Source organism: Neomonachus schauinslandi, chromosome 3 (genome assembly GCF_002201575.2).
Source record: "Neomonachus schauinslandi chromosome 3, ASM220157v2, whole genome shotgun sequence".
NCBI lineage: Eukaryota > Metazoa > Chordata > Mammalia > Carnivora > Phocidae > Neomonachus > Neomonachus schauinslandi.
This window is the reverse complement of record NC_058405.1, coordinates 148,033,829-148,055,388: the sequence shown is the minus strand read 5'-3', so window position 1 is coordinate 148,055,388 and position 21,560 is coordinate 148,033,829. Positions and strand designations below refer to the sequence as shown.

General features: G+C 34.9%; 1 protein-coding gene across 1 annotated transcript in view; it reads right to left on the bottom strand.

Moving 5' to 3' along the window:
* The window catches only part of LOC110592076 (calmodulin-1-like), an 85,645-nt gene that overhangs the window by 8,206 nt on the left and 55,879 nt on the right, over window positions 1-21,560 (bottom strand). The window contains exon 2 of the mRNA XM_044913615.1: window positions 3,365-3,411. Within this exon, the coding sequence (XP_044769550.1) occupies window positions 3,365-3,411 (47 nt within the window). The remainder of the gene's footprint in view (window positions 1-3,364; window positions 3,412-21,560) is intronic.

The following is a 21,560-nucleotide window of genomic DNA, read 5'->3' as shown; positions in this document are numbered from 1 at the left end:
TTTGTTCTTTTTAATGGCAAAATTTGATTTGAGATTGATGGAACACATAAATGCCTTTTCAAAGTCTTAAATTTTTTTGAGATTATAATATTAAATGGTGTGTTTAATACATGCTAATGATTTGAAATAATTATCTAATGGCAATAAACCTGATTTAATTCAATTTTTAGCCATTAATCTAATAAAATGTTTTAAATTCATGAATTGTCATAATACATTGCATGTTAGTTCTTTAGTCAGATACTGAAGTAATTTCAAGTATTTTTGGGCTGAACCACAAATAATTCAAATAACTGTGTTTACAAAATATAGACGTTATTATTTAAAATATAATTTAATTTTCACCATTTAAAAATGTCAGCTTTGCACAAACTGCTTCATAATTTTATCCTAATTTCAATCTAAACTGTGTTGGAAAACTAGGAAATAAGACTTTGAAGAAATTATTCTCCCTTTAAAAAGTTTACAAGCTAATAGAAACTGAATAGAAATAGTTAGATTTGAATTAAGAAATGTAAACATCTTTACACTTTAATTTGACAGTTTTTTTCAACATATATTCATATAATGCCTCCTATGGACAGGCAATGTGTTGGGTGCAGGTAGAGACAAATGTCAAGAAGAGTGGCATAGTCCTAAGAGATAAAGAAGTACAAACATGAATTGGCAAAAATTATAAAATGATTGGACAAACCACCAGAAACGAAGCCAAAAGCCAAACAGACATAAATGAAAGAAAAAAGTTCATTTTGTTCATATTTAAAAGCTCCTACAAATCAACAAGAAAATCCAACAGCCCAATTAAAATTGGGCAAAGTGACATGAATAGGCACAGAAAAAGAAAAAAAAATCATTTTTAAACTTGCAAAAACATACATAACCTCACTTGTAGTAAAAGAAATGGAAAACTAAGCTATAAATTGTTATTTTTCACTAATCGCAGTGGTAGGATTAAAAAATTTGTTACATGCTCAATTAACAAGGAGGAAGAGAAACAAGTTCTTTCATACATTATTGGTGGGAGAGTACATTGATATAAAGTCTCTGGACATCATTTTGTCAATATCAATCAAAGACTAAAATATATGTAACCACTTCCAACAGTTTATTATACTATTCAAGTGTCCAAAGTTGTTTGAATATGAATATACACTGAAGCATGCTTACTAATAATAACCAAGATATGTGGAAATATATCAAATATCCCTTAATAAGAAACATTCAGTGTATTATGCATGTGCAAAATATAATAAGAATACATTGTATAATGTACCAAATATGTCATTGTACATTCATATAAGAGAATACTATACTACCTTTTTTTTTTTTAAAGATTTTATTTATTTATTTGAGAGAGAGAGAATGAGAGAGAGCACATGAAGGGGGGGAGGGTCAGAGGGAGAAGCAGACTCCCTGCTGAGCAGGGAGTCCGATGTGGGACTCGATCCAGGGACTCCAGGATCATGACCAGAGCCGAAGGCAGTCGCTTAACCAACTGAGCCACCCAGGCGCCCGAGAATACTATACTACCTTTAAAGCAAATATTGTTTTTATAGAAACTATCATGGAATTATCTCTAAGATATATTGTTAAGTGGAATATGTAATTGTAGAACATTGTAGAGAAAATGCTGCAACCTTTATAACAATATAAATGTGTGTCAGTGTGCTTTTACATGTTTAAGTTAATTTATGTTTGTATTTGCATGAAATATTTTTAAGGATACAGGAGAAAATGAAATGAAATTTAATTTCAAAAATGAAATTTTTGTCTCCGGAAGGAAGATGGGGACTTAAGGAAATACTGAGAAAAAACTTATTTTACCTCAATTTTTCCTTTTCAAATATATGTTATACATAAAATTATAACTAAAGGTATTTCAGTAATATAGGTAGAAGATCAAAACACCTTAGTTTTGGTAGTAAACTCAAGGTGCAATTAAGAAGTAAAATCAATTGGTGTCATTTGAGATGAATAGTTAGAAAAATATATATAAGATGATACATGTTTTTGGTTTAGTATTTGCCTGACTTAGTGATCAAATTCTATCAAATTCTCTCATGTTTGCAAATATTTATTTTACTTTTATCCATTACAAATTTCTAAAGTTTCGCTGCAATAAATGATTTTATTTTTATTTTTTTATTTTTATTTGCACTTAGGGAAATTCATCTTATTTACAATAAACAAATATAAATGAGAACTATATGTGCCTATCTGACAGCAAACAACATCATCCATTGGTCCACAGGGAAGCAGCAGGATCAGGAACTCCTCTGCAGGTATGTTAGTGGTAGATCTCGGGTACATTAGTCGATCTCAGTCTGGGCTGTGCATGAGCGTCGTGCTCCCCAAAGCAGATTCCTGGCCATATATCCATTTATATCTATTAGCATTTCTCTTGTTCATGAATTAATTACTTCTTAAAATATTCCTCCTTATAAAAGTATTAGAATATATTTATATTGTTAACATATTACAATCAGCAAAATACTATTTCCTTTAAATGTAAAATTTTTGTTAAAATTAAATACATATTTTATACTTCAGCATCTGTTGTAAATTATGACCTATATCCATCCTGCCATATATCCTGCATGCAAAGTGACAGAATCAATGATAGATGTTTCTGTTCCTTACCACTTGGGCATGTCTGAACCCACTTCTTCCAACTTGGCAAAGATTTTTTTTTTAGTTCCAACATTAACTATTTTTAATTCATTAGTTTGGCACACCATGATAATAAGTAATATGGAACATATTCTATACCTTAAGAACTAGCCATAAAAATACAGACATAGAGTACATTTCTAAAACAGTCCCTACGATGGCTCTAAGCCAAATGTGACTCACCTGCACAAGGATTACCCACAGAAAGCTGGGCTTTCAACTTCTTTTCACCCTCCTTTCAGTATCTTATTTTACCATCCAATAAGATATAAATAAAAGTGTACATATATTTTTTTTCATTCAGCTAACATTTTTCTGAAAAAAAAAGTGTTTACTAATACAATTTTTAATTTAGTTTCCAAAGTTTGAAAAAAAGTTTGTTCTTTAAGGAAATCCAGGAGTAAATCTTTCAAAGTTTTAAATTATAATGCCTGGTTTTTTTTCTTTCTAAATTTTTAAGTTGTTATATAATGGATTCTTTTTGAACGTAGTATGACAAAGTAACATGATGTGAATTTTTCATCTCATTCATGTTGACTGATGTTGCAAATCTGCAGCATTTTATTATATATATTATATATTATATATTATATACTCTGGCAGTTCTTTAATAATTAAACATAGAATTACCATATGACTCAGCAATTCCACTCCTAGATATATACCCAAGAGAGATGAAAACACATATCCATACCAAAAAATCCTGTACACCAATGTTTATAGTAGCATCTTTTACAAAACCTAAAAGGTGGAAACAACACAATCACTATCAATTGAAAAGGAAAAAAACAAAAGATAGTTCATCCACACAATGGGATATCATTTGGCCATAAAAAAGGAACAAAATACTAATACACGATAAAACATGGAGCAACCTTGAAAACATGTTGTTAACTGAAAGAAGTCAGTAACAAAAGATGAAATATCATGATTCCATTCTTATGAAAGCCCAGAGTAGCAAAATCTATAGTGGTTCCCTAGGGCTGGGGGATGAGAGAGTAATAGGTAAAGGGTACAGGGTTTCTTTTGAGTCCGTGAAAATGTTCTGAAATTGACTGATAGTGGTGGTAATGATTATACATATATAATATACTAAAAGCCATTGACTTGTATACTTTAAATGAGTGAATTGCATGGCATGGAAATTAGATCTCAGTAAAGCTATTTTTTAAATTTAAAAAAAAAAAGAAAAGAAAAAAGGAATCTGACACTAGACAGGTCAAGACTGGTATAGCTATTCAAGGTTGTCATTAGGATCCGAATCTTCCGACCATCCACCCCTTACATGTAGTTTTGATCATTAAGATCTTGATATGACTCCTTCACCTCTATCTCATGACCACATTTCAGTACAAAAAAGAAGGAAATAATGTACAGCACCTATAACAGGAAAGCAAAACCTTACTAAGAAACCTTCATTGTTTTGCCTTTGGGGCAAGAAATAAGGCCATCTTCGGCAGCAAGAGAGGTGGAGAATTTAGTATCTTTAGGGGGACACTTTCCCACATCAAATAAAATCTGCAGAAATGTATGTTAGGGAGGCAATTTGCAGACTATGTCACAAACTCATATGAATAAGAGATATTTGAATTTACAAGTCTTTCACTTTTTAGAGAGGATTTTTTTTTTAAAAATCAAGATTAATAAAGATTAAGTTATCTTTTTTTAATAAAAGAGACTCTATTTAACAATAGAATAATAAGCAATGAATACTTCCTTCTTAATCATGAATATTAGCCTACTATTATCCATTTTCACAGAGAATTTTTTTTAATTAGCAAAAATCACATAGGAGCAAAAAGCTGACATTTGTTTCTATATAATTATTTTTTATAAATTCACAAAATTAACGGATTTATTAGCTTAGTAATCATTGACTACAGATATTCTATTGGGGGCACCTGGGTGGCTCAGTCGGTTGAGCATCTGCCTTCAACTCAGGTCCTGATCCTGGGGTCCTGGTATCAAGCCCCACATCGAGCTCCTTGCTCAGCAGGGAGCCTGCTTCTCCCTCTCCCTCTGCCACTCCCCCTGCTTGTGCTATCTCTCTCTTTCTCTCTGTCAAATAAATAAATAAAATCTTTGTTTTAAGAAAAGATATTCTATTGTTCCATGCCCTTTCAATCTGCTGGGCATAGACAGCTTTCTAATTCTATATTATATTGGAAATTTTAACTACTAAGATGGGATTTAGGGATGTTTCTCATAGAAGTTATATTTGGAATGATTCTGAAAGAAAAATTATTTCTAATCAGAGAAGAGGGGAGGGCAGTGACTACCAGAAGAACAGTTGGTACAAACAGCCAGGGGGATTTTATAAGGTTGGTATTGCAGAGGATAGTGAAAAAAATCTACGAAGAGTGAGCAGGGTACACAGGGAGAGCATGAGATGAGATGCAGTTACTGAAGTATATTTGAGGTGCTAATTAGCATGATCTTACTCTGTAGACCATGTGAGCCATGGGGACAGTTTAAGAAGAGTTAGTAGAGGCTATGTGCATTTTATAAATTATAAATAATTTCACAAATGCACCAATGAGTATTGCATGGCTTGCAGTGTTATAATACTGGAAAAGTGACTCTTCTTTATAAAGTTTAAAGAAATCTAGTCTCTCTTTGGCCTAAAGATTATAATTACTTCACCTCCAAAAGATTTAATGTATAATAGTGTATACCCAACATAAAGATACAGTGGTTATAAAATATGTTTTAAAATATTTTTTCAAAAAGGAGGCATATGTAAATATTAAATTTTTCTCTGAAATGTACAAACTGTGGTGAACACAGATTCTAATAAAATGATTATTCTCTCTTAATCATATTTATATTAGTTTGTTTTCAGTATTTACTCTTATTACTAAGATTTTATTTATTCTATTTCATAGAATATTGTAATCAATCAACAATTTTACCTGTTATTTTTAGTCATGTTTTTATTAAGAAGCATTGTAACTGAAATAACTCCTGTTTTACTGTAGGATACAATACATTTTTCATATATTTCAAAATATTTTGTTTTATAATTTGAATATTTTATATACCCAATAGGTTTGTTTGTCCATTGTTTTGTTTTATTTTGGAAAGTTTGAGGGATCCCCCTTGAGATTTACTTGAGTTAGAAATTTGGAATATTTCTAAAACATTTCAGGTACAAAAGTAATATAAAAACCTTGCATAAAATATTTCTAACAGTAAAGCCTAGATTTTTTTTCTGAACTATGAGGAATTCTAGAAATGGCACAGCGTAGAATAAAATTTGACATTTATTTATTTTAAAAAGAGAAAAGAAATATCATTATTTTATATAGACTGTCATATGTTAGTGCTAGAATCAGGATTCCTGGTTTTAATCATGTATCTGCCACCAGCTTCTACTGTGGATCCTACTGGCCTAAATCCACCATTCTCTAGAGTAGGGAAGAGAAACTTTTTTTCTTTTCCCGGGCAGTGTATCATGTATGGGGGATACCTGGAGTTGCTGTAGCCATTTTGCCACCATGATGGAGAATATCATATGGCTGAAGTTGACAAGGGAAGACGGAGATGAGGGTGTCACTGAAAAATGGAGTTGGAGCTTTGGTCAAATCATTCCTAAAGCCCTTCTACTTCTAAAACTTCAAGTTTCACATAAGCTCGTACACCCTTTCATTGTTTAAAAAAAGTGTTTTTTTAAATTTTTTATTTAAATTCAATTTAGTTAACATATACTGTATTATTAGTTTCAGGGATAGAATTTAGTGACTCATCAGTTGCATATAACATCATGTGCTCATCACATCATGTGCCCTCCTTAATGCCCATCACTTAATTACCCCATCCCCCCACCCACATCCCCTCCAGCAACCCTCAGTTTGTTTCCTAAAGCTAAGTATCTCTTATGGTTTGCCTCCCTCTCTGTTTTCAACTTACTTTATTTTTCCTTCCCTTCCCGTATGGTCACCTGTTTTGTTTCTTAATTTCCACATATGAGTGAAATCATGTGGCATTTGTCTTTCTCTGACTGACTCACTTCACTTAGCATAATACCCTCCAGCTCCACCCACGTCATTGCAAATGCAAGGTTTCATTCTTTTTGATGGCTAATATTCCATGGTATATATGTATATATATATATATACATATATACCACATCTTCTTTATCCATTCATCTGTTGATAGACATCTGGGCTCTTTCCATAGTTTGGCTATTGTGGACATTGCTGCTATAAACATTGGGGTGCAGGAGCCCCTTCGGATCACTATATTTGTATCTTTGGGGTAAATACCCAGTAGTGCAATTGCTGGGTCACAGGGTAGTTCTATTTTTAACTTTTTGAGGAACCTCCATACAGCTTTCCATAATGGCTGCACCAGCTTGCATTCCCACCAACAGTGTAAGTGGGTTCCCCTTTCTCCACATCCTCACCAACATCTGTTGTTTCCTGAGTTGTTAATTTTAGCTATTCTGACTGGTGTGACATGGAAATCCAGTCAAGAAATGGGCAGAAGACATGAACAGACATTTCTCCAAAGAAGACATCCAAATGGCCAACAGACACATGAAAAAGTGCTCAACATCACTTGGCATCAGGGAAATTCTTAAAAGTTTTAATTGAGGTTTCTACTTATTTGCAAGTGAAAACCATATAATTGATACAGATTAGAATATTCTAAAATTAAAAATAGATTTTATTAATATATATTTTTTATTGTATCATGAGAGATAGAAGTGTAAAAGGGAGACAGGGGACTTGAGCTCTAATTAGTGCAGCATGCAGTGTCCTAAACATTGAGCAAACACTGGAGATAGAGGGTTGCATGAGAATCTGTGTCTAACTTCAAAGAATTACAGTGACTAGGGAGGAAACTGGCACAGAAATAGGTGATTTCACTAAAATATCATCTGTGTGTGTATGCACATGTGTGTGCACATGCAAAAGTATGATTAGGATATTCGTAGAACAGAGATAATCAACACAACCTCTGAGTGTGTCTGAAAGAACCAGTCACTACCAGAGTAGAGAAAGTGGGATGACTTAACACATGAACAAAAGCATAATGGCATGAAATAGCTCATTGTTATTGGGGAGCTATGTGGCTTAAACATAGAGAGTAAAGCCAGGATTAGAGAGAGATGGAGTTGCAGGGATAGGTCATTAATGGGAGGCGTACATTGCTCCAAGCAGTTTCATCTTTAAAACTGCAAACTGGGGGCGCCTGGGTGGCTCAGTCGTTAAGCGTCTGCCTTCGGCTCAGGTCATGATCTCAGGGTCCTGGAATCGAGCCCCGCATCGGGTTCCCTGCTCAGTGGGAAGCCTGCTTCTCCCTCTCCGACTGCCCCTGCTTGTGTTCTCTCTCTCGCTGTGTCTCTCTGTCAAATAAATAAATAAAATCCTTAAAAAAAATAAATAAATAAAACTGCAAACTGGAAAGTAACAGTGCATTAAGCAAAAATAATAAAATATTTAATTTACTGATGTCTACTGAACTCAACAGAACATATGGGATACGTTCAGAAACTGATAGCAAAAGAAAGAAATGACATATGTATATGAAGAGAATATTATTTAAAATAAAAGTTCCTCAAAGTTAAAGATTGTTTATCCTGACTAAATCCCTTAATGATAAACATTTAAAAGGACATAATGCCCCCAAAGTTAAGGCTAGATAGAACAAATCAGCCAAGTCTTATATATTGACACTTTGTCTAAACTTAGAGGAAAGTGTTGTTTGACAAAATAAAGAAAGATGCTATTTTATTCTGTAGAAATGGCCAGCAAAATAGCAAATCATAAACTGTAAGAAAAATCTATCTTGAGAGGGTTTTGGGTTCCATGTGTAAGGAGCTTGGAAGTCACCACCCTCCCAACAACAAATAGAAAGCTGAACAGACCGAAAAACCAACATCCTTCTTGGACTCATAATACAGCAGAGGACACAGGGCAAACCACTGCCCTCAACATTGGAGAGACCGGTGAAAACAGGGAGTCACGGCTTATCGGAGCACAGACCCATGACCACAAACTGCCCCAGGAACCAAGGGTAGGAAAACCTGAACTGGAATTGATGAACTGCTGGAGGCTTAGTGTGGATGAGTCTGAGTGTTAAAAACTCCAGGGGACCCAGTCACAGGGGACCACCACAGGGTTGTGAGATTTACCTCCAGGAGCTTGACCAGGTTCTCACAATAGAATCTGAGAAAAGTCCCTTCATATTCTAGCAAGAGGAGGAAAAAAAGAACAAGTTTGAAATACACCATCTTCTTAACAAGGCCCGCCATCAGGGGAAACTAATTAACCAGTCCCCTAACCTGTTGGATTACTACCAGAGCCTAACTGACCTTCAGGAAGCGATTACCCAACTCTAGCCCACTCTAACCATCCTGTACCACCTAAGGAGGAGAAATACAAACAAAAACTGAGAAACTCTTGGGAAGTCCACAGCCCAGAGGCATAGGCTCACTAAAAGTCTCATGAAATGACCTAATCATAGGATTTTGGAACATTTCCTCTCCCTGCACACCTCACCACCACACTATTAAGGCTGCTTCACAACAGTTCCCTTTACCCAGTACCTCATGTCCAGGTAGCAGGAAAAAATGACAAGGCATACCAAAAAGCAAAAATAAAACAAAACACAATTTAAAGACACAGGAGAAAGCATCAGAACCAACCATGGCAGGGATGTTGGAATTTTCAGTCCAGAAATTTAAAACAACTTTAATCTACTAAGGGCTCTAATGGATAAAGTAGGCAGCATTCAAGAACAGATGGGTAATGTAAGCAGAAAGATGGAAATTTAAGAACCAAAAATAAATACTGGAGATTAAAAACAAAAAAAAACTCCACTGTAATAGAAATGAAAAATGCCTTGATGGGTTTATTAGCAGGTTGACATGGCTAAGAAAAGCATCTTTAAACTAGAGAAGATATCAATAAAATCCCTGAAAATTAAAAAGCAGAGAGAAAAGACTGGGTGGGGTGCGGGGAAAGGAACAGAATATCCAAGGACTGTGGGACAATTGCAAAAGGTGTAACATATGCATAATGGGAATACCGAAGGAGAAGGAAGAGAGAAAGGGAGAGAAGAAATTTTTGAAACAATGACTGAGAATTTCCTCAAACTAATATCAGAAACCAAACCACCGATCCAGAAAGCGATGAGAACACCAAGCAGGATAAATAACACCCCCCCAAAAAAAACCCTACAACCAGGCATATCATTTTCAAATTACAGAAAATCAAAGATAAAGAAAAAATTCTGAAAGATGCCAGAGGAAAAACACCACACCTATAGAAGAGCAAAGATAACAATTATATTCAATTTTTCAGAGGCGATGCAAGCAAGAGGTGAATGAAGTCAAATAATTAAAATTTTGAGAAAAAAAAAAAACCCACTACCCTAGAATTCTGTAGCCTAGAAAATTATCCTCTAAAGTAAAAGAGAAATAAAGAATTTCTCAGACAAACAAAAATTGGGGGAATTTATTGCCAGGAGAATGTCTTCTAGAAAATGTTAAAAGAATTATTTAGAGAGAAAGAAAATAATGTAGGTCAGAAACTTGGAGCTATATAAACTAAGGAAGAGCATCAAAGGAGGAATAAGTGAAGGTGAAATAAAAAATTTTTCTTGCTCTCATCTAACAGATAACATATTGTTCAAAGTAATAATTCCAATAATATATTTGATTATTTATGGTTATGTATATCTATTTTATACATATGCTTATATATAAATGAAATTAATTATAGTATGAACCAACTGATGGAAGGGAGGAGTTAAGATTATTTTTGTTATTATAAAGTATTCACATATCCATGAAGTGATATAGTGTCATTTGAAAGTGGACTTGGATCAGCTGTAGGTGAATATTGCAAGCCCTACAGCAACCACTGAAAAAATGTAAAAAAAGGGACTAAAATCAATATACCAAGAAAGGAAAGAAAATAGAATCATATAAAATGTTCAGTTAAAACCACAACAGGTAGAAAAAGCTTGGGAGATGAAAATAAGAACAAAGAACAAGAGCAACAAACAGAAAAGAGTAGCAAATATGGTAGCTATTCCTCCAACTATGTCAATAATCACCTTGAAGGTTGATAGTCTAAATGTACCAGGCAAAAGAGATTATCAGAGTGGCTCAAAAAACATGACCCAGTTATGTATGGTCTAGAAGAAATCCACTTTAAGTAAAGACACATATAGATTAAAACTAAATGGATGGAGGAAAATTTACCATGCTAACACTAATCGAAAGAGAAGTCAATCTTTGTAGAAACAGAGGAGAACGGACATACATTAAGAGATGGTATCAGACGCAGAAGGTGGGGTTAATGCATGGTGAAGTAAAGAGGGCAGTATAAAAAAGGGTTTAACCATAGCCTCCTAATCATTAGGTTAGGAGAATTACATGAGATATGTGCCTAGTACCTGGTAAGGTCATTAATCGTTAACTATTGCTTTTATTGTTTTGATTATTATTACATCTTGAGGCCTTTCCATGAGTCATACCATAGAGAACAAATAAGAGTTCTGCCAGGATCAAGACTGCTTTCTCTCAAATGTGTCCTGAGTCAATTTCAGTCTCCTTTACTTCGCCAGTATCTTTCTTGCTCTCCGATTCTTTAGCTTCATTCTAGAAATTGAGACTTCTCTGGCTTAACTCTCCACACTCACTCCTGAATTCTGTTGGTATTTGTCCCCTGACTGTAGGAACACCCGATTCCACCGTCTTGACCTGTAGGAACCTGTAGGCTATTACCAATTACATTCATGCTGCCTCTCAAATGTGTATTGACACTTAGGAATCACATACTCCATTTTCATTAGTTGGAAACAGCCTCTGAAATATGTCAGTGTTGAGGTCATTGACTCTCATTTTGCAGGTTAGTAACTTAACCAACTTCAATAAATTTTATATTCTTTTATAGACATGACCACATAACCACAGAGAGCTTTGTAAACACCAGCCCTATTAAAATCTAGCAGGTATATTTTAGCACACACTTAAATTTGAGTGAGGGCACTGGAAATAATTAGTTTTCCTCTCCATGATGACACAATCCTCAGCTATTACATGTACTCTGAGTAACACGTACCAGCTATGGTAACAGTTCAAATTTTTGGTACACTTCTCTCAAAGGTATAATCAAAGCCAAAAATATTACTAATTCATACCACACCCTAAAACAACCAGTGGTAAATTCCTTTGTACTTTGGGGGACTAGATTTATATTTTATAATAACAATGACTGGCCTCAACTAACCACATTTCATATCCATAGCATGAGGTCTGAGTAATTGATTATTTTAAAGCATGTGGCCAATTATGTAAATTTCCCATTGTCCAGAAATAAATACCTAGAAGAGAAATGTGTGAGTTTATGCAGAACTGTGAAAATTAATCCCGGTTTCCTCTTCTGAAAAGACTTAAATGCCTATAGTCTTATGGTCCCAATAAAGAATTCTCTGGTTTCTATTTTTATATTTTTGAAATTATATGTAAATCCTTTATCAGTTACCTGGAATAAGATGTGAGCTGAGTAATGACTCTATCAGCAAGGCAGATAAGACTCCATGATCATTGCAGTTGTGCAATTAATAATGAACCCCATGAACTAAACTAAATAAATAATAAATACAATAATAGTTACGCATACACACAGCTATGTCAAAACAATCCTCATCAAATTGCAAATTTCTTTTTTTTTTTAAAGATTTTATTTATTTATTTGAGAGCGAGAATGAGAGAGAGCACATGGCGGGGGGAGGGTCAGAGGGAGAAGCAGACTCCCCGCCGAGCAGGGAGCCCGATGCGGGACTCGATCCCCGGACTCCAGGATCATGACCTGAGCCAAAGGCAGTCGCTTAACCGACTGAGCCACCCAGGCGCCCAAATTGCAAATTTCTTATAGAGTGCTCTAGACAAATAGATAAGGAAATGTTAGCTACTCATTCCTCTGACACTAGATGATACATAGTTACTTATATTTGCAGAACTTGTTCTTAGCAACGGATTACAATTCCAGAGTCATTCCTTTTATCTGGTAGGTCAGATCTTTTTTTTAAATGTACTGTAAATGGGTGAGAATTGAATTTACAAATGCTGTGTTAGAGTGCCAGCACTGTTGTATGAATTTGAGCCTGTTATTTATCACTCCTGCAACGTCAATTTTATTATTTGCTGAAGATGATATAAACAACACTAGTTCTGACTGTTGAGAATTTGAATAAAATAGCAAATGTTGAGTCACTTGTAATTTCTTAAGTGATATGAAATTGTTTGTGGTTATATGGCATATTTCTATAATACTCTTGCAGTGCAGGCTGTGGGTCGTAAAGCTCTCCTCATCTTTTATATCTGGAAATGTCTTTTAGGAATTTTTTGCTATTTTGCCATATGTTCTGATACACCCTTCAAGTTCTTGTGAAGATAAAGTGATGAAACTATGTATTTAGATACAGCTTAATATATGTTTCTGATAAATGAGGATCAATAAACTCTATAGCAATCCTTGGGGAAAAAACGAAAATGTCTTTACTTGACCTCCTTTTTTTTAGGTCATAAGTTAATTGAATACCAGATTCCAGGTTAATGGTTCTTGTATTGATAATATGTTTTTTGTTGTTGATCTTTCTTCTCTCATTATCTCTGATGTTTTGCTTCACAAGGAATTTACTTATTGATATTTATTTCTTTATCATCTATACCTTGCTTTGCTCTTTTTTTTTTTTTAAGATTTTATTTATTTATTTGACAGAGAGATAGAGAGAGCCAGAGAGCACAGGCAGGGGAAGGGGCAGAGGGAGAGATGGGCTCCATGCGGGGCTCCATGCAGGGCTCTATCCCAGGACCCCGGGATCATGACCTGAGACAAAGGCAGATGTTTAACCAACTGAGCCACCCAGGCACCCCTTGCTTTGCTCTTTCAACTTTCAGCCTAAAGTTACATGTCTTCAGTTCTGAAAAATATCTCAACCATTTTCTTTTCAAACATTTATTTTCTATCCTTTCCCCTACTATTTCCTTCTGGAACTCCTCTCAGATCTATGTTGATACATCTAAACTTACCCCTCCGTCTCTCAGTGTGTTGTCATATATTTAATGTCTTTATGTCTTATCCTGCATGGTGGGGGAGTTCTGCAGGACTACTCTGAAGTTACTCATCAGTCTTGTGGTTAATTTCAGTGGTTGTAGATTTCATTTTCAGGGCACCCAATTGCTTCTTGCATCAATTCTGCCTGCTTTTGTAGTTTTCATTCTCTATACACTGCTGTTATCCATCTTTTTTAAGAATCACAAATATATTTCTCATGAAATTGGTTTTAGATTCTTTTATTTTTACTTTATTTGGAGTGAAATTTAAAAAATGTTGATTTTATTTGTTTATTCACATATTTTGGAATTTTGATTCATATAATAATACTTAATAGGAGAGTTTATTTCATTCATTTTTTGTCATTATTTCCTTGCAGATCCTCAGGTCTCACAGATGAGAACCAGGTCTTCTATTTGTAGTTCAAATGCCACATTATGTTAAAAAGTGTCAAAGTTATCATTATTATTATTATTAAAGAGTTTATTTATTTGAGAGAGAGAGACAGAGATAGCAAGAAGAGAGCATGAGCAGAGAGGAGAGGGAGAAGCAGGCTTCCCGCTGAGCAGGGAGCCCAACGTGGGGCTGGATCCCAGGACCCTGGGATCATGACCTGAGCCAAAGGCAGACACTTAACCCACTGAGCCACCCAGGCACCCCTCAAAATTATTATTTTAATTATTGATATCAAAGAGTTGCTTTTAGGAAGCAGCCTTACTTTACTTAAGGAAAATACCTTTTGGGAGCTGGATATTATGACAGATCGGATTATTGTTCTCTGCTCATCACTGCTCCTTGTGAAAGTATACAGAAGCACACTTTGTTGTGTGACAAGAGTACCTCCCATTAGAGTAATTGGAGAAAGTAAATAAATGTGGTGACTATCAGGTGAATGTATATTTTATTCATCATTATGTTTGACTGGGAAAAAAAAGTATATTACAATTTACCCCACTTGCAATAGGCAAGATGTATACAAATTTCATAAATATTAGATTTTGAAATAAAAGTGTTTTTTTTTTAAGATTTTATTTTTATTTACTTGAGAGAGAGAGAGTGAAAGTGAGAGCACAAGAGGGGGTAGGGTCAGAGGGAGAAGCAGACTCCCCGCTGAGCCGGGAGCCCGATGCGGGACTCCATCTCGGGACTCCGGGATCATGACCTGAGCCGAAGGCAGTCGCTTAACCAGCTGAGCCACCCAGGCGCCCCAAAAGAGTTTTCTTTATTGCTACAGAGGTTAAAAAACTAAATATTATTAAATAGTACAAGATAAAATTAACATATAGATTCTTGCCAGATTTGTTTCTTTCTAGAAGTTCTATGTAGAGCTACTTAGCGTTTACAATCTCTAACACAAATTGCAGACTTTGAGATATTTAAGAGAATTTTCATCCCAGCAAAGTTCCAACATTTTTAAAGTTAGAACTTTAAAAAAAAACCACTCTTTTTTTTTTAAAAAACCACTAACTCTTATATAGCATTCAATATATACAACAGATAAAGATTGCTATAATTAAAATTCTCTTGACTATTAAGTACTGTATATTAAAAATATTTTTGATTTGATTTACTGATATTTTATTTAGGATATGTGTATCTTTGTTCACGAAAAATATTACTCTGTAATTTCCTTTTTTAATGACATTTTTATCAGGTTTTTCATCAGGATTAGGCTCATAAAATGAGTTGGAAGTATTCTAATTTTTCATTTTTTACATGGAATGTTTCCATTTTTTTCTTTTTTCCCCCTTGTTCAGTCTAGGTAGGGGTTGAAAATTTTATTAAAGTTTTCAACAATTTGACTTTCAGCTTTATATTTCTTCCTGTTATTTGCCATATTTCTATTTCTTATCTTTACAATTTCCTTTCTTATCCTTACTTTAAATTTAATTTTCTGTTCTGTTTCTAGCTTAATGTGAAGAATTTGATCCTTAATATTAGACCTCTCTTCTCTATGTATAATTTTAACACTGATATTTTTATATTGTTGAATAAGTCCACTATTCTAGCATTTCCTAATAACCTGGAAAATATCTTTTTGAGAGAATGCCTTGTATTTTTTTAATTTAAAATCTGAATAATTTTGCATGATACATAATCCAACTTTCCTTGATACATTGTAGAATAAACATTACTATCTCAATAAATGATAGAATTAATGTTACTTATATTTGGGTTATACTTTAAACATCAAAAACCACGTCCAAACTAATATTCATGCCTTCATTTACCATTATTCCTAAGTCTGCAGGACATATTCACAAAATCTTAACTTTTATATAAAAGGATGCTGTGGATATCCAGATATTACTGCTAAGTATTTCTTTGAAATACAGTAAAAATAAACCCAGAAGTATGATAAATAATCGCAATAATTCTTAAAGGATATGTTACCTTTTTTGTTGTTCAATATGTTTCCTTTCCATCTCCTTCCTGGCCTCAACCTACTTCACCTACTGCAGTCCTTTGTATCCATTGTTTCTGAATCAGAGAACATACTAATGACTAAGAAGAGAAGTATTTTCTCAGAATGTAATTTAGAAGTTTAGAAGCTTTGATATGTCCTGAAATATTTCAAAGGACAAGAGTCAGATGAGTTGGGCGCCTGGGTGGCTCAGTTGGTTAAGCGACTGCCTTCGGCTCAGGTCATGATCCTGGAGTCCCAGGATCGAGTCCCGCATCAGGCTCCCTGCTCAGTAGGGAGTCTGCTTCTCCCTCTGACCCTCCTCCCTCTCATGCTCTCTGTCTCTCATTCTCTCTCTCTCAAATAAATAAATAAAATCTTTAATTAAAAAAAAAGTCAGATGAGTTTTCAGTGTTAGACAGTTCAACACATATCAAATTAACAAGTAATAAATAATTTTAAAAATAATAATTATAATTGTTTTCCTCCCAAGGCAGCAGCTTTATGGTGCTCTGCTCAAATTATAGAATAAATGATTTGGATAGAGAGAAAATTACTTGCTTCAGATGGCATGTATTTTAGTTAATTCTTGAGCAAATTCACCATTGTCAAGCTTAGATTATACACGTTTTAAAACCAGATTTTGAACAGTCATTATTATACAAGATGATATTTAACATTTTTCATCCATTAGGGTTTCTGATCCATTTATATTCTTCCTTGAATAATGGGCTACATATTGTTAACATGATGACATTCTATTTTGTGTCACTGGCAAGAAACCCTATCTGACTTCAAACTTACACAAATAGACAGAGCGCCTTTTTATTATTTACTGTAAGAGAATTTGGAAAATATTTTATAAAATTAAAAACCACATTTAAAAAAAACAATAACTGCATTGACTGTATTCTTAGAAAAAAAAGAATATTTTGTAATTAGGAATATTAAGAATGTAAGTTCAAAAGGTTACCATTTTTTTTATCGTGTGCTATCCAGCTGCTTATAATTTCCATAAATTTATGTCAATCATGAAAATGAAAAATGTGTCAAGAACGTATTATGTTTTCTGGGAGGCCTCTTAAAAGATTTTTATTTCTATAACACTGTCTTATTTACTAGGAATTAGAGAAGTATAGAAAAGGACAAAAATTAAGATACAAAAGTAAACACTATATCTTACATTAATGATAAACATCTATGTCAACATTCCATATTCATAAAATTGTAATAAATGTTTAATGAGGACCTACCATGAGCCAGATACTGTGCTAAGGCCTTTGCATGCCTAACCACTTTTAATGTAGGCCACATAGCAACGCAATGTGTACTCTTACTATGTGGGCGTTGAGTATTGAAGAAGTTAGGTAATTTGCACAGTTTACCCAAACAAATGGTGAATAAGGATTCATTGCACCCAGATAGATCTGCCTGCAGAAACCAGACTATTCCTCCCAATGCTAACTACCTTACATTTCATATGTAGAAAAATGAGAATTTGAAGTTAAGTCAACTTTACCAATTAGAAAAATTAGAATCAAAATCATTCACATTAGTAGTTTTGATCATCTTTCCCTATGCTGTGTACTTTTAAACATTTGTCTCTAACATGATATATATAAAATATCATAGGGGCGCCTGGGTGGCTCAGTCATTAAGCGTCTGCCTTCAGCTCGGGTCGTGATCCCAGGGTCCTGGGATGGAGCCCCACATCTGGCTCCCTGCTCAATAGGAAGCCTGCTTCTCCCTCTCTCACACCCACCACTTGTGTTCCCTCTCTCGCTGTGTCTCTCTCTGTCAAAAAATAAATAAAATCTTTAAAAAAAAAAATCATAGCTGTAAGCATTTTGAGAAGCTACTTTCCCCTTTCTTTTATCTCCAGCGTCTACCACACACAGTACTGGCAAGAAAAACATTTTTCTGAACCAAACTATCAGATTATAAATTTCGGAAATATACTTAGATGTTCCCATGGTTGTAAAAGTGGCTTGACACCATAAGAAAATCACAACTAATTGTAAAAACTAGGAAAATTTCAGTAAATTAAAGAAAATGTGAAATCACATATATGTTAAATCAAGGAATTCCAAAGACATATCATTTATTTTACATATATACTATGTTTCAGAATCAGGGTGTAATGCACATACAGCCCATGATTTTATTTCAGGCCTAAATACATGCAAGTGATATCCTCTTTTACTGAGGGGCAAATTAATAAGTATTCACTGAATGATTAAAGTGGTTCAACATGTCTTTCCCTAACATGAATAAAAAAACCTGTGTTAAAATGTAATTTTCAAAGAGGTACCTGTACGCTTCCTGTGGACTCATGTAAAAAGGAGTCATCTGAGTTGGGCTAGATGCTAATTTTTGCAGTGAGTCAGGACAGAAACTGGCCAGATTTTTAGTAAGGAAACTTGACTAAAAAATATATGTTGAAAACACAAATTATCTAAAATGTAAATTGCTTGATTTGAGAGTCTAGATCTTGAATTTCTTCGCCATTATCTGCAGCTGGTATTGTTTTACACACACAGAATGGATTGAATTATTAACTCATTTTTTCAATTATTTACCTGCACTTCTGGATTGAATTATTACTCAAAAAACATGTTCCCTTAGTCCATTTAGATGGCAATGAAAATGTTATTCTGGATAATATGGCATATTGATAGTTATCCTTGTGATTTTCTTCTTACTAAAGCAAGATAAAAACATTTGAAATATATATGCTGATTGCCTTAGAAGTCAACTCCAAAAAACAAAGATCTAGTTTAAATCATTCCTAAAGTAACTGTTGAAACAGTCATATTTATAACGTATTCTTTTTTTTCCTATCTAGACTGCTTCAATCTGTGTGTCTAAATTCCAATCTGTACCTTTATCAGTCCTATGTTTGTATCAGCAAATATTTATTATACATTTAGTATGTGCTATATACCTTGCTATGGATTTCAGAGAAAGAAAAAATAAACATGATGGAGTTTATCCTCAAAAAACTGGCTGGAGAAACAGGTATATATACAACAAACAAGGATACTGGGGCAAAAGTGGGAGACACTGTAATAGGTAAAACAAAGTTCAGTGGAGGGAAGGAAGAAGAAAACGAATTCCAACTCTGGTGGGCTGAAAACATTTCATTGAGGAGTGGCCATCTTGTGCACATTACATGAGATTGATACTTAAATATTTATTGTCTATAAAATCATATGATTTCTCTTTTGACAAATATTTTCATTAAAATGTTTCAAGTAACTAGAAATGTTATAGACCTCTAGAGGAACTTATGATGTAATGGAATTCTTTAGTGACGCCATGATGAGGTGAATAATTGTTCTCTGGTATTCTTTTCTAGAAATCCAGATTCCCAAATATTAGAAAATGAAGCTAAGGTGGCCACACATACCTATATATTAATCAGTTTGACGTTGAATGGTATTACTGAAGGCTTTGATGAGAAACTTAAACACTCACTTTTGAAATTAAAGAAAACTTGTAAAAATTATTATGACATTTAGTGTTTTGCATATTCATTATATTATCATAGTAACTATGAAAAATTAAAAGTTTACATAAAGGATGAATTACCATTATTTTTTCCTAAAGATTTATTTCTTTACTCTTTGAGAGAGAGAGAGGTGGGGAGGGGCAGGGGGAGAGGAGAGAGCATCCCAAACAGACTTGATTTTGAGCATGGAGCCTGACGTGGGGCTCAATCTCACGACCCTGAGATCATGACCTGAGCCTAAATGAAGACCCTGACGCTTAACCAATTGTGCCACCCAGGGGTCCTGAAATACTATTATTTTTATGTATCTTTTTTGTTATTTACATTTGTTGACAACTTTCCCTGTTTCGTTGCTAAATCTTCTTTATGCTTAAGTCACTGACACCTAAGAAAGACAAAAATTTCATTTAACTGCGCAAGTTCTCTGTGCCTTTGCCTCTTTCTGACCCTTCAAAATGTCCCAGGTCCCCCCCCCCACAGCCCTCTATTTTGCTACTTTTCGGTTCTCTCCTGCTGCTTTTCAAAATGTATATACACCACTCCACCCCTGCCACAGACACCGTATCACCATGCTCACTTGAGGAAATGTTGAGTTTTGTTTCCTGTTTTCTATTTTGAGTCAGGAAAAAAAAATCTAGGCCAGGAGGCTATAAATTGCCTGTTTGAGAAGGGACAGCCCACTCCCCTAGCTGAGGGAGGACCGGAGAAGCAGCACAGTAGAGTGGTAGGAAGTGGCACCAAGGAAGGAACGAAGGGCGGCGACAACAGCCTAGATAGTTCTCTGGCATCTATGAGAGGAAGAAAAGTGGAGGAATTGAAGATCTCTGCCTGGAGAGTCCTCCCACTGCCTTTCTGCTCTGTGAACCCATGACTTGTCCTTTAAATCTCAATGCAATTGCTACCTGCTGTGCGAAGTGCCCCCCCCCCCCTGCCGGCCCACCCCGCCTCATTGTGTCAGGAGTGACTAAGCACTATTTGTTCTACTTAATTTTACACAGATTTCTATAAAATCTAATATCTTGTTATGTTACTAGCATGAAAAGCATGATTTTCTTCACAAAGAGAATTCATCCCTGTCCCTAAAAGAGAGAATGCTTTCTTATAAGTTGCTGGGATTATAGCCCAAGATGATCCAAAGTTGAAGAAATATTTCTCAAGACAGACAGCAACCAGGCTACTTTTTAACTTTTGTTGAATGGAGTATGCAAGGGGAGAGCCAGTGCAAAATTGCCTGAGACCACAAGAGATCTTAGAGAGGAGGAAGGGAGAGAATGGAGTGAGCAGACAAAAGTAGAGACAATGAGCCTAGAAAATATAACCGGGCTCTCAGATTTTAAAGAAGCGGTTCCAGAGATAGAAGACGAAAACGCATTACATACCGAAGTACTTCCAAAGTTGCAGTTGTTCTGGTGATGATGGTGAAGGGCTGCTACATGACCCTCCGTTGGCTGCAGCCTCTAGGTAGTGGTGGGTGAAATCTCAGCCCTCCACACGGGCTCTACAACTCTACTGGTTTATTTACAAACTATCTCCCCCTGAACGTAAGCCCACTAAGTTAAGTACCTGTGCTTTTTCATCTTGATCTCTCCAGTAACAGGGTACACATACTATTGGTGCACTAAACAGTGGTTGGGTGGATAAAAAGGAATGGTCCAAATTGTGCATAGGCACAGAATGGGAGATTGAGTGAGTTGGGCTGAGCTCTGGTACTAACGCAGCCATTAGCCAAGCCAGTTAGGACTCTAGTGTATCTCTCCTATTGCCCCCACCTGGTCCTGGGAGAGCCTCTAGCACCTAAGTCTCCGTTTCTATTGCTCAGGAATGAATGAAAGAGAGAAAGAGAAAGAAAGAAAGAAGAAAGAAAGAAAGAAAGAAAGAAAGAAAGAAAGAAAGAAAGAAA